Source organism: Natrix helvetica (assembly GCF_964273705.1).
Source record: "Natrix helvetica genome assembly, chromosome: Z".
Lineage (NCBI taxonomy): Eukaryota > Metazoa > Chordata > Lepidosauria > Squamata > Natricidae > Natrix > Natrix helvetica.
Genome location: NC_138554.1, coordinates 10072595 through 10086196, shown reverse-complemented (window position 1 = coordinate 10086196; position 13602 = coordinate 10072595). Strand labels below are relative to the sequence as shown.

The following is a 13602-nucleotide window of genomic DNA, read 5'->3' as shown; positions in this document are numbered from 1 at the left end:
CTGCTCGGAGTTGGAACCCTGTCCAGGGTCCTCCACATCTTCCAGAGCCGACTCATAGGGCCCCTTGCTGTCGGAGTCTGTTTGCAGCTCCAGCGGCTCCTGCTGGGTCACAACAGGCAGCCATATGGTCTAGAAATTTGTACTTACTGTTCTTTTTTAAGCAGAGGTTCTCAGCATATCAAATTGTTCGTCTGCCGTGCCAGGTTACGGGAAGGTATAGCATTCCAGCGTGGGTAGAGAATATCGAATGCCCTGATTTTTTCTGGTGTGTATCAAAAAAGACCATTTTTATGTCTTGGCTTGTTACGGATAGGATAAACCCCATCTTGATAAATCACAAGTAAATTCTAGATCAGGTGAAATGGCTAAAAAGCACCTGATGATTTAATGAGCTGGCAGTCTTTGTGAGTTAAATTCCAATCTTTTCCCCACCTAGAAGGGTAATATTTTTTATAAGCACTTGTTTAAGAGTTTTCTAAAAATGTTTACAAGTTTCTAGTCCTTAACACTACTACCCTGCTATGCAGCACCTAAAAACACTTTGCATTTCTGGCTTCCAGGATTCATTGGCTACGCCCCCGTCATCAACCGCATTGTCCAGCTGTGGAAGTACAAAGATGACGATGACGACCAGCTGTTTTACACACGCATTTACTTGGATCCTGCCTTGCGTGTGAGTGCTGGGAGAAACTCCCTCTGTGGGTTTTTGTAGTCACTTCTGTACAGTTACAGTCTGCCTCTGTTAAAAAATAGTTGGGCTTCATTCCCCAGTCGCTAAAATGGCTTATGCAATTCTGATATCGCTTCTCCAACAGCGCTGTTTCCACAGAGGGCTTTACTACATCAATGTAGGGGCTGGAGCTGGCTTAACATTGTCCCAGTCTTGCTTAAAGTTCAGACAAATCCAGTCAGTTTCTCTCTTTTTCATCTCTCACCTCCAGCACATTGAGTAGAAGAGAAAGAATGGCTGGGGGAAAAGGGACCACTCTAGGATGGAACTCATTGCCAAAGGAATGTAGATCACCCTGCCCAGATGTTGGTCAACTGAAGGGGCTGAGCCATGTTTACTATTGGCTTCTTGGCCAATGGCAGGGAGGAAGCTAGTGACGTCATGAAGCCTTGCCAGTAATCTGGCATATGAGGAGTCATGGGATGTCCAGTTTCTGCTAGAGAGGTCGGGAAGGGAACTCAGTTGCTTAGCAACCCCTCGAAATTATGATGGCAGAAAATGGCTATCCCATGAATCCTCATATGCCAGGTTGCTGGCAAGGCTTCATGACTTCACTAGCTTCTTCCCCATTGGCCAGGAAGGCAACAGTAAACATGACTCAGCCTTTGCAGTTGACCAGAATGTGGGCAGGGTGACCTCTTTTGCTTGGGCAATGAGTTCCATCCTAGAGCGGCCCCTTTTCCCCACGCCACTCTTTCTCTTTTACTCAATATGTTGGAGGTTAGAGATGAAAAGGTCTTAAGCATAGAACCCAGTTCTGAAATTTCAATGAATACCCTCCTCCCGCAGTCACATGACCAGATTTTAGGCATTTTAGTGGCTGTTTGCAAGATCCCGTGGTCACATGACCATATTTTAACAACATTTTTTTGTGGGGGGAAACTGGCATGTACTTTCGGGGGGGGGGGGGGGGGAACTGGCATCTATTTTTAGCAAAATTTCTCCACAACGAACAATTGGTTCTCTTAACAACTGCAGTGTTCACTTAACAACTGCTGAAAGAAAAAAAAGGTTGTAAAATCAAGTTGGTCACAAGGGGTGACCTGCTTTATAGCCGTCACGATTTAGGGCCATAATGGACGAGCCTGTCATCATGATTGTAAGTTGAAGACTTCCCGTATTCCCCAAACGGATGCTTTTGATCCAGTTAATGGAAGGAAGTTTGCCTGGAGTAGGAGCTATCTGTTGTAAGTCTGTTGTGGAAGCAGGAGCAACCTCCAAAAATCCAAAAAGCGCGTCATTTCGTGCAACCTATGATAGCAGAATCTAAAATACGTTGCAGAAGTCAAGTGACATAGTGACAAAGGGGATGAGCCAAAAGCCAACATGGATTTGTCAAAAACAGATCATGCCAGACTAATCTTATTGCATTCTTTGATAATGTGACAAAATTAGTGGACCAGAGGAATGCCGTTGATATAGTTTACTTGGACTTCAGTAAGACTTTTGATAAGGTAGACCATAACCTACTACTAGATAAAGTAGAAGAATGTGGGTTAGACAGCATCACCACCAGATGGATTGGTAACTGGCTGACCAACCGCACTCAACGTGTAGTTCTCAATGGAACTGCATCTACATGGAGGGAAGTATGCAGTGGAGTACCCCAAGGCTCTGTTTTAGGCCCAGTACTCTTCAACATCTTCATCAATGATTTGGATGAGGGAATAAATGGGGAACTCATCAAATTTGCAGATGATACCAAGCTGGCAGGAATAGCCAACACTCCAGAAGATAGGCTTAAGATACAGAAGGATCTTGACAAACTTGAACATTGGGCACTATCTAATAAAATGAAATTCAATGGTGAAAAGAGTAAGGTTCTACATTTAGGCAACAAAAACGGAATGCACAGGTACAGTATAGGTGATACCATACTCAGTAGTAGTAACTGTGAAAGGGATCTTGGAGTCCTAGTGGACAACCATTTAAATATGAGCCAGCAGTGTGCAGCAGCTGCCAAAAAAGCCAACACAGTTCTAGGCTGCATCAACAGAGGGATAGAATCAAGATCACGTGAAGTGTTAATACCACTTTACAAGGCCTTGGTAAGGCCACACTTGGAATACTGCATTCAGTTCTGGTCGCCACGATGTAAAAAAGATGTGGAGACTCTAGAAAGAGTGCAGAGAAGAGCAACAAAGATGGTTAGGGGCCTGGAGTCTAAAACATATGAAGAACGGTTGCAGGAACTGGGTATGTTTAGCTTAAGAGAAAGAAGGACTAGGGGAGACATGATAGCATTATTCCAATATCTCAGAGGTTGCCACAAAGAAGAGGGAGTCAAACTATTCTCCAAAGCACCTGAGGGTAGAACAAGAAGCAATGGGTGGAAACTAATCAAGGAGAGAAGCAATTTAGAACTGAGGAGGAATTTCCTGACAGTGAGAACAATTAATCAGTGGAACAGAAGTTGCCTCCAGAAGTTGTGAATGCCCCAACACTGGAAGTCTTTAAGAAGATGTTGGATAGCTATTTGTCTGAAACGGTATAGGGTTTCCTGCCTAGGCAGGGGGTTGGACTAGAAGACCTCCAAGGTCCCTTCCAACTCTACTATTGTATTATTATTGTATTGTATTAGTTGCTAAACAGAGTTTAGGTCAGTGATGGCAAACCTATGGCACGCGTGCCACAGGTGGCACGCGGAGCCATTTGTCAGGGCACGCATGCGCGCGCTGGCCAGTTGAGTTCACCCTTTTTTAAAGCCATTTTCAACCGTCCCCAGGCTCCAGAGGCTTTATAGGAGCCTGGGGAGGGCGAAAAGAGCCTCCCCTGCCCCCCGGAGGCCCTCCGGAGGCTTCATGAGCTTCCAAGAAGCCTCAAGAGCACAAAAAACCAGCCCTACGGGCAAACCGGAAATTCAGCAACGGACTGCCTCTTGAAGGTCCCTGAAGCCTCCGGAGTGCTTAAAACGACCCTCCGAGCAAACTGCAAGTGACTTCCGGTTTGCTCGGAGGGTTGTTTTGACTGCTCCGGAGGCTTCAGGGAAGCCTCCTGAAGATCCCTGAAGCCTCCGGAGGGCTTCCGGGGGGGCGGGGGGCGGGAGAGGCTGTTTTCGCCCTCCCCATGCTCCTATAAAGCCTCTGGAGCCTGGGGAGGGCGAAAAAAGCATGCAAAAATGGGGGCGTTGCGCCTGTAGTGCGCGCATGCGCACTGGGGGAGTCGCACATTGCATTATGGGTGCGGCACGCCTGCACACGACCCCCCTGAGCTCCCCCCACTTACGGCCACTCGAGCCCAAAAAGATTCACCATCGCTGGTTTAGGTTATCCAATCCCACTTTTGAAGGAGCATGTCAGAATGTGCACGGCGTGACTACTATTATGAGAAAACCTCAAAAGCAAATTACAGTACACAGAGGTTTTGTCTTTCATACAGTGCTTTATTTCCAAGGCGCGCGCAACCACACAGATAAATATTGCAATTTTTTTGCTGATAAATAAATGAAGGGAGAATAGTAGAGATCTATTTCAAACTATTTAGCTCTCATCAGCTAGCCATACCCTTACTGGAATTTGAACTTGGGCTTTTTTTACATGTTAGGCAGTTCTAACAACCTCTAAGCCACAAGCTCTCCTCCTTTATCAGCTGAGCCAGGGGAATGATTAGATGTTTTGTCAAGGCACCTGGTATGCCCAAATATGGGAGGGAGCATACTGTACACACACACACACACACACACGGCAAAACCAGGCAATCAATCCATCTTCAACTATAACATGGAAGCACACACGGAGAGAGAAACCGCCCTCGCAGGGCCTCTTTTATATAGACAGCCTCTTAAAGTGATAACTCTGCTGACTCATTCTCATTACACCATCTCGGTTTACAGCCTTACAGCTGCTGGTCAGCTATTAAATCATCATTACCTTAATAGAGCAGCTCTAGCCAGAAAGAATTGTACAAAATACCAACAATTGACTCTGAATCTACAACTCACCAATGTTGCTAAGCTACATGTCTATGGAGATTCTCAGTCATCCAGGTCATGGTTGCCTCAAAGGGGCTTTTTCAAGAGGCAATTGGACTTTCTGGTTTTTCTTTGAAGTTGTTTGGCTTACAATACAATACAATACAATAGTAGAGTTGGAAGGGACCTTGGAGGTCTTCTAGTCCAACCCCCTGCCTAGGCAGGAAACCCTATACCATTTCAGGCAAATGGCTATCCAACATCTTCTTAAAGACTTCCAGTGTTGGGGCATTCACAACTTCTGGAGGCAAGCAGTTCCACTGATTCATTGTTCTCACTGTCAGGAAATTTCTCCTCAGTTCTAAGTTGCTTCTCTCCTTGATTAGTTTCCACCCATTGCTTCTTGTTCTACCCTCAGGTGCCTTGGAGAATACTTGGACTCCCTCTTCTTTGTGGCAACCCCTGAAATATTGGAAGACTGCTATCATGTCTCCCCTAGTCCTTCTTTCTCTTTAAGCTAAACATACCCAGTCCCTGCAACCGTTCTTCATATGTTTTAGCCTCCAGTCCCCTAATCATCTTTGTTGCTCTTCTCTGCACTCTTTCTAGAGTCTCCACATCTTTTTTACATCGTGGAGACTCTCATCCAAGAATCTTCTTCAGCTCGGACTGGATAGTGAGGAATGGAAGGGTGGCGCAGTGGCTAAGACGCTGAGCTTGTCAATCAGAAAAGTCAGGCGGTTTGGCGGTTCAAATCCCTAATCCCGTAACGGAGGGAGTTCCTGCTACTTGTCCCAGCTTCTGCCAACCTAGCAGCTTGAAAGCACGTAAAAAATGCACGTAGAAAAATAGGAACCACCTTTAGTGGGAAGGTAACAGCGTTCCGTGGGCCTTTGGCGTTTAGTCATGCCGGCCACATGACCACGGAGACATCTTCGGACAGCGCTAGCTCTTCGGCTTTGAAACAGAGATAAGTGCTGTCCCCTAGAGTCGGAAATGACTAGCACGCATGTACGAGGGGAACCTTTACCTTTATTATCTCCAGGGGTGGGATCCTACTGGTTTAACAACCAGTTGTCTGCACATATGTGCGCAGTTTACAGAGAAATCACCTTCCGCATTACTGCTGGGGAAGAAAACAGGTGAGGTGCAGCAATCCACTCTGCCCTGCCTATCAGCTGGGCTTCAGAGAAGGGAATATAGGTGAGTATAGCCGAGGGGTTACTCAAAGTAAGAGCGAACCAGTTGATAGTCGGAGCTACTGGTTCGCCCGAACAGGTAGAATCCCACCCCTGATTATCTCCTATGTTGCTAAGCTACAGTTCAGTGTCCCTTCCAAAGGCTTGATTTGTAACTTGACCATGGAAGGGAGGGGTTTGTAGAAGGAGGAGAAGAAGAATGTGTTGTGTAATAAAAGGTTACTGTGATCTTAGTTCCTCCCTGTTGTGTTTCTAGGAAAAATACGGGATCACCTTGGATCACACATCCAAAATCTTCCAGAACCTGAATGGGGCCATTGGTAAGTACCGTATTTTTCAGACAATCAGACGCTCTGAAGTATAAGACGCACCTAGCTTTTGGGGAAGAAAACAACTAACGCACAGCTGCATTACATACTGTATATTTAATAGTATATGTGTTCTGACCCCCCCCCCCTCTCCACGCCTGTGAACAAGCCAAAACACAGGCTTGGCTGTTTGCCATTGCTTCATTGCAAAATAACAAACCTTTTGGCCGAAGGCCCAGATAACTCAGAATATAAGAAACAAACCAGATATTCAGACACGGCTCTAAGACATCAACTTTCTTCACTGCTAATTTCGGACGGTTGTTTCCTGCAAATGTCCCCTCCCAACACCTCACCTATAAGCTCTCTTGGGAGGGGCCAATCTACAACCGCCTGTGCTAATTATTGTCTGTGAGCCTGCCTACGAAGCTGCTGCTTTCATTTCTCAGCCCTTCTCACTCTAGCATCAGGGACTGACTGCCTTTGATCTTCCCCACTGCTCCATGCCTCAGGCGCCTCCTGGTGGCCAACCAGCCCCTCTGGACCCTGCTCTGAATCTGGAACCTGCACAGGGTCTTCTACATCATCCAGGGCAGACTCAAATGACCCCTCACTATCGGAGTCCAGCATCAGCTGAACTGGAACCTGCTGGGCTACAACAATATGTATATACTATAATGCCTAGTATAGTGTAGTATAGTGTAGTATAATAATATGAGCTGTGTGTAGCATAATAATGTGAGCTGTGATGGCGCAGTGATTAGAACGCAAATTCTTGTTCATCGCGTTGATGACATTATCTAACCATTTGACGAGCCGCGGTTTAGTGACCATTCAAAGTTTCTTCCTCCCAGAGGGGAGCAACAGAAACAAACCATAACGTGGGTATGTGGGGTCTCCAACAATGCTTCAAGCTCTAAGCACTTCTCCACTGTCCTCACCACTCTCTGTATGGACTTTCTATCTGAGGCACTACTGCCACCAAAGCAAACAGTGATGCAGTTGAGGACTATAAGAGCCGTGGTGGCACAGTGGTTAGAGTGCAGTACTGCAGGCTACTTCTGCTGCCTGCTGGCAGCCTGCAATTTGGCAGTTCGAATCTCACCAGGCTCAAGGATGACTCAGCCTTCCATCCTTCCGAGGTTGGTAAAATGAGAACCCAGATTGTTGGGGGGGGGGGGCAAAATGCTGACTCTGTAAACCGCTTAGAGGGGGCTGTAAAGCTCTGCGAAGCGGTATATAAGTCCAAGTGCTATTGCTATTTGCCCCATATCAGCAACCCTGCAAAGTGGGTTGGACAGAAAGGGAGTGACTGGCCCAAAGTCACCAGCTGGCTTTTGTGTTTAAAGGATGACCAGAACACACACACACACACACATACACACACACACAATATTCTGATTTCTAGGCCAGCAACTTAACCACGTCACCAAACTGACTCATTTTTACTTCCCCCCCCCCCCGTTTTTGCAGAAGAGGTTGTGCTGAAATTTGAGCAGACCCGTGTGCGAGCCCGAAACGTTGCCTACGATACCCTTCCTGTGGTTATCCACGGCAATGGACCCACCAAGGTAACTTGCCCCTTTTACAATTTACATTTGCACAGTGTTTTCTCAGACTTTGACTCCATGTTTGGTTGAAATTGTTCGAGGCATTCCAGAGTTATGCTGGAATGCAGGCATACACAGCCATTTATATATTACCAATGAAATTCTAAACAAACAATTTAAAATGAGAGTGTCAATAGTTGTAGGGTAAAATGCAATAATTTATTACATAAATATGTAAGATAGAATCAAATGACATAAAATTATATTTCTGTATCACTCCTGCAATCTACCCCAATCAGGCCCACATATGCCAATTTCAGTCGGACTATTTTAGTCAGAAATTGTGCTGTATTAAATGTCGTTTTCAAATTCTGGTCACACATGAGTTATGTTGTTATATATATGTATACAAGCCAAATACCACTCACTCATCACGAAATCTGGAGAACCGTAAAGCCTACACACTTGAAATTTGGCACATACAGTAGGTTTCCCTTGGTTTCTAGGTGCTCGTTAAGAAAGGGTTTTTCGAAATGACCATCAGATCATTAGTATTTCTTATACAGTAATTATACACGCTCTGATGCTAAGGAGTTAGACATTCTACTCCCCCTTCCCACTTGAAAAGAACTCTGTTCCAACGGCCAGTTGCCTTATATTAACACACTCTGATACTAAGGAGTTAGACAGTCTACTCCCCCTTCCCACCCGAAAAGACATCTGTTCCAACTGCCAGTTACCTTATATTAACACACTCTGATGCTAAAGAGTTAGACATTCTACTCCCCCTTCCCACCCGAAAAGAACTCTGTTTCAACTGCCAGTTGCCTTATATTAACATACTCTGATGCTAAGGAGTTAGACATTCAACTCCCCCTTCCCACCTGAATGTTCCAATTGCCAATTGCTTCACATTCCGTTACCTCAGTTCAAACTGGCAGACATTCCACTCTTTCACTCAGGAGTGGCCTGGGGCTCCTTACAGTACTAAACGTCGATACCTCACCAAAATGTCTACACCATCTGCTTATGGAAGTGCTTTTGGACTCAAGGCGGCGGGAGTGATATTCTCTTATGTGTTTCAATCACTCCCCACCAAAGAGCCAACGGATTGTAAACTAAATTTCTCCTGCATAGCCGGATCACATAGTTTCGTCGCAAAGCACGGGTATCCAGATAGTAATATATGAGTCAGATCTTCTTCCTCTTCAGCCCATAGCTAAATGGCTGTGCATACTTGCCTACTTAGGAAGTTGGTATTGAGTTTCCATCTCTTCAGGGAGTGGGAAGCTAAACAAGACTTCTCTTTGTTCTGACAACAATTGCTCTCCAAAGATCTCAAATTCACTTCCTTCCTTGCTCACTTGTTAAGAGCCCTAAAGCGGAATCCAGTTTCGGAGGTATTAGTGCAACTGAGCTTCATTCCATCTTTCACTGACATTTTCCTTCTCTCCATGCAGCTACAGCTGAATTATTTGGGGAATTACATCCCCAATGCTTGGACATACGAGGGGGGCTGCGAAGTGTGCGATGATGACCTCCTGGATCTGTCGGACGTACCAGTGAGTCTCTGGGGGTATCCTGGTAGAGCTTGAAAGTAGGGGAGGAATATAACCCAAAGGGGTTTTGGTCAGGGGTGGGATTCATTTACCTTCCCTACTGCTTCGCAAATGCGAGCATACACAGCCTTCTGTGCATGTGCTTTTGGCGGAAAAAGGGCCTAAATGGGATGCTGTAGAGCCAGGGTGAGTGGGCGAGGCCAACCGCGATTTCCGCTACCGGTTCGGCTGATCCGGTCCAAATCGGTAGAATACCACCACTGGTTTTGGTAAGGAACTAAGTCAGAGGTGTCCGACCTTGGCAACTTTAAGACTTATGGACTTCAACTCCCAGAATTCTTCCGTCGGCCATGTTGGCTGAGGAATTCTGGGAGTTGAAGTCCACAAGTCTTTAAAGTTGCCAAAGTTAGTCACCTCTGGTCCAAGCTTTGAGACACGTATCTCTTTTTTTTTCTGTCTTCCATTGCCAGGAAGAGTCATATCCACGAGTTCTGCTGGGTGTCTTTATTGAAAAGCCCATACCGTTCTTGCCTCAGTTTCTTCAGCGTCTTCTGACTTTGGATTACCCGTATTCTCGCCTCAGCCTCTTCATTCACAACCACGTGAGTTGAGCCGATAAACAGCTCGCCTTGACTTTAGACCACAACTCCCATCAGCCCTTGGGCCTGTCAGCTGGGGAGGATGAGAGTGGTCATCCCACAAATGTAGAGGGCCATTATGTTATGGGGAACTTCTGCGATTGCTCAACTTCCTCCCTGTGGCTTCCTTTATTTCAGTAATTTCCTTGCTACCGATTGCTTTTCTGCTGTGTGTCGCGGGAATGAGATCCCCAGCTGGCCATGGTATCTGTTGTAAAGGTTGTAACCCTGGACTCCCCGAGAGGCGGGGGCGAGCGGGAATGAATAGGGAACAGATGTTAGCTTCCCCCTCTCCCAGTTATACAATACAATAATACAATACAATAGCAGAGATGGAAGGGACATTGGAGGTCTTCTAGTCCAACCCCCTGCCTAGGCAGGAAATCCTATACCGTTTCAGACAAATGGCTATCCAACATCTTCTTAAAGACTTCCAGTGTTGGGGCTTTCACAACTTCTGGAGGCAATTTCTGTTCCACTGATTAATTGTTCTCACTGTCAGGAAGTTTCTCCTCAGTTCTAAGTTGCTTCTCTCCTTGATTAGTTTCCACCCATTGCTTCTTGTTCTATCCTCAGGTGCCTTGGAGAATAGTTTGACTCCCTCTTCTTTGTGGCAACCCCTGAGATATTGGAACACTGCTATCATGTCTCCCCTAGTCCTTCTTTTCATTAAACTAGACATACCCAGTCCCTGCAACCGTTCTTCATATGTTTTAGTCTCCAGTCCCCTAATCATCTTTGTTGCTCTTCTCTGCACTCTTTCTAGAGTCTCCACATCTTTTTTACATCGTGGCGACCAGAACTGAATGCAGTATTCCAAGTGTGGCCTTACCAAGGCCTTATAAAGTGGTATTAACACTTCACATGATCTTGATTCTATCCTCTGTTGATGCAGCCTAGGACTGTGTTGGCTTTTTTGGCAGCTGCTGCACACTGCTGGCTCATATTTAAATGGTTGTCCACTAGGACTCCAAGATCCCTTTCACAGTTACTACTACTGAGCAAGGTACCACGTATACTGTACCTGTGCATTTCGTTTTTGTTGCCTAAATGTAGAACCTTGCTCTTTTCACCATTGAATTTCATTTTATTAGATAGTGCCCAATGTTCAAGTTTGTCAAGATCCTTCTGTATCTTAAGCCTATCTTCTGGAGTGTTGGCTATTCCTGCCAGCTTGGTGTCATCTGCAAATTTGATGAGTTCCCCATTTATTCCCTCATCCAAATCATTGATGAAGATGTTGAAGAATACCGGGCCTAAAACAGAGCGTTGCGGTACTCCACTGCATACTACAGTTGAAATCTGTGGAGATCTCCCCCAAAAAACGTTAAAAATGCACAATAACCAAGCTTAGCGTACATATAATGAAGTATAGAAACATATTTCCAAAAGGGACAGGGGGAAAAAAAATTACCCTTGGCAAATTGAGACTGTCCGCAACAGCATAAAATACAAAACGATTCAAATGAGTGCTATGAAATTTCAAGTAAGCAAATATTTCTCGCTTGTAGAAAGGTCCCAGCTGTGTTCTGACCTAGGCTTCCCCAGCAGCACGAAGCCGAGTCCTCATTCCGATAAACCCCTTTTATTTACATTACAGTGAATCCCAATCCAGCAAAGTCTTTCCTCTCCCACAGTCTTTCAAGATGGTTCACAATTACCCACCTTTATCAGGCTTGGAGAGCTGCCAGGCCGATATCTTTCAGACACCGAAATACTTGGCAGGAATGAACTAATTGTCTCCTGCAAACTCCACTCCCCTTTCGCTCCTCTTTTATTCCCTATGGGAGGGACCATTCATTGTCCATCTGTGGCCTTACTCCCAAGCAATGTCCTCTCTAATTTTTTTCCAGTGCGGACGGAAAAGTATAGTGTTTGAGCGGCACATTTTCATGTCTGAGCACCTGAATTTTTTTCACAATGTGGGAGTGCGAGCCCAAGACGGCCCAGCCCTCCACCGCCCTGTCGCTCCCATGCCCCTTCTAGAATGCAGCGGTTCTAGAACTCCATGTCACCGTATCCTCGGGCTCCCCCTCCTTCCCCCCGCCCCGTCCCTGCACATTCCATTCCGCCCCCGCCCCCCTCAAATCATCTCAATGAGATGCAAACATGAAAGACAAGAGGAAGAAGGACCGCACCTGGGCCGAGGCTGCCCGCCTGGTAGGTGCGACCCGAGGAGGGGATGGCCCATCCGTCCGTCCGCCTGGCCGGCTGGCTGGCTACTGTTCCCGGGGCGAGTCGGGGAGATACCTAGTGCAGCCCACTCCCGACTGCTCTTTGCATTGTTGCAGTCGGTAGGGGATGCTGGAGTGATCGTGCAGATCTGCGCGTGGGCAGAGTCGGCACGTGGGCAGAGTCAGCGCCTCGGAGTACCGGAAGTGCGGGATGAGACGGGAAGCGGAGGGCTGCGTTCTCGTAGTGGCGGAACAATGTTCCATGCGAAAGTCTGCTCACCGGGTGTCTCTGGGAACTATTTTGTTCGTGGACGGTTTGCGTGCCACGTTCAGTCGCTAGGTAGTTTGCTAAAGAAGGACTTCTGGTGTTAAAAGGCTGTGCAGCGAGAGGCACCGGGAGTTAAAAAGAAAACCCTCACAGTTTCAGGAAATAAATTGAAATAACATTAAAAATCACTGCACAGCAGTTGGAAACTGCTGCACGGCGTTTTCTATCTGACTCCGAAGGCAGCTGATAACTGGCATACGGCTCTGGCCCCATCTCTGCCTCCAACACAGAGCCCTCATCAGAGGCTTCCCCAGACTCCAGGACTGGCCCGTGTTCCTCCCCAACCTCCTCACTGTCCGAGTCGGCTGCTAGCTCCACTGGCCGATGATGGGCCACAACAGGTCCCAGCTGGCTGGGATACAATGTGGTTAAAAAGGAAGAGAGTTGAAAAGGGGCTTGTAGGTTTAAGTTGCCCTCCTATTATTTCCATTGCCTTCCTGTCAACCTTGCGAGGTAGTCCTGACAGGAAGCAGACTCAGGGGTACTCGCTCTCTTTTAGTATACGGTTACATTAGTGCAAAGTACATCTTTCTTCGCTCACATTTACGATTGAAGAATAGAAACAGCACTTAGACTCCTATATCGCTTCACAGTGCTTTATAGTCCTCTCTAAGCGGTTTATAGAGTCGGCATATTGCCCTCAACAGTCTGGGTCCTCATTTTACACAAGGCTGAGTCAACCTAGAGGTGATGAGAATCGAACTGCTGGCAGTCGGCAGAATTATCCTGCAATACTGCATTCTAACCACTGCGCCACCAAGGCTCTTCGAAATAAGTGACGGACGCTTCTTAGATGTCTGCCATGTACTCTTTCTTTTGTTCTTTCTTTCGTTCTTTCTTTCTTTCGTTCTTTCTTTCGTTCTTTCTTTCGTTCTTTCTTTCATCCTTCCTTCCTTTCTTTCAATGTATTTATATACAGTATTTTCTGTTTACATACAATAAGCGCTTAGTGAACAGCATAGTGTCTGGTCAATTTGTCTGCATAATCATGCTTTTTCAGTTCCTAGTTTCTACCTCTTATTATCCAACCATTGACAAAACAAGTCCCAAGTTTGAAAATATTCTGTGTCTTTTTCTTTTGTCTTCAATGTTAATCTATCCATTTCTGCACAGCTTAATTTTTTTTTAATTATATCTTTTTTTGTAGCTGTTTCCTTGTTTTTCCAGTATTGTGCAAATACAATTCTTACTGCTGTCAAAAAAAAA

At 46.0% G+C, this 13602-nt stretch overlaps 1 protein-coding gene across 1 annotated transcript in view; it reads left to right on the top strand.

Moving 5' to 3' along the window:
• PLOD3 (procollagen-lysine,2-oxoglutarate 5-dioxygenase 3) overlaps nucleotides 1–13602 on the top strand; it is a 62746-nt gene that overhangs the window by 31971 nt on the left and 17173 nt on the right. Inside the window, exons 5-9 of the mRNA XM_081970021.1 lie at nucleotides 561–673; nucleotides 6096–6159; nucleotides 7621–7718; nucleotides 9158–9259; nucleotides 9727–9858. Of these exons, the coding sequence (XP_081826147.1) occupies nucleotides 561–673; nucleotides 6096–6159; nucleotides 7621–7718; nucleotides 9158–9259; nucleotides 9727–9858 (509 nt within the window). The remainder of the gene's footprint in view (nucleotides 1–560; nucleotides 674–6095; nucleotides 6160–7620; nucleotides 7719–9157; nucleotides 9260–9726; nucleotides 9859–13602) is intronic.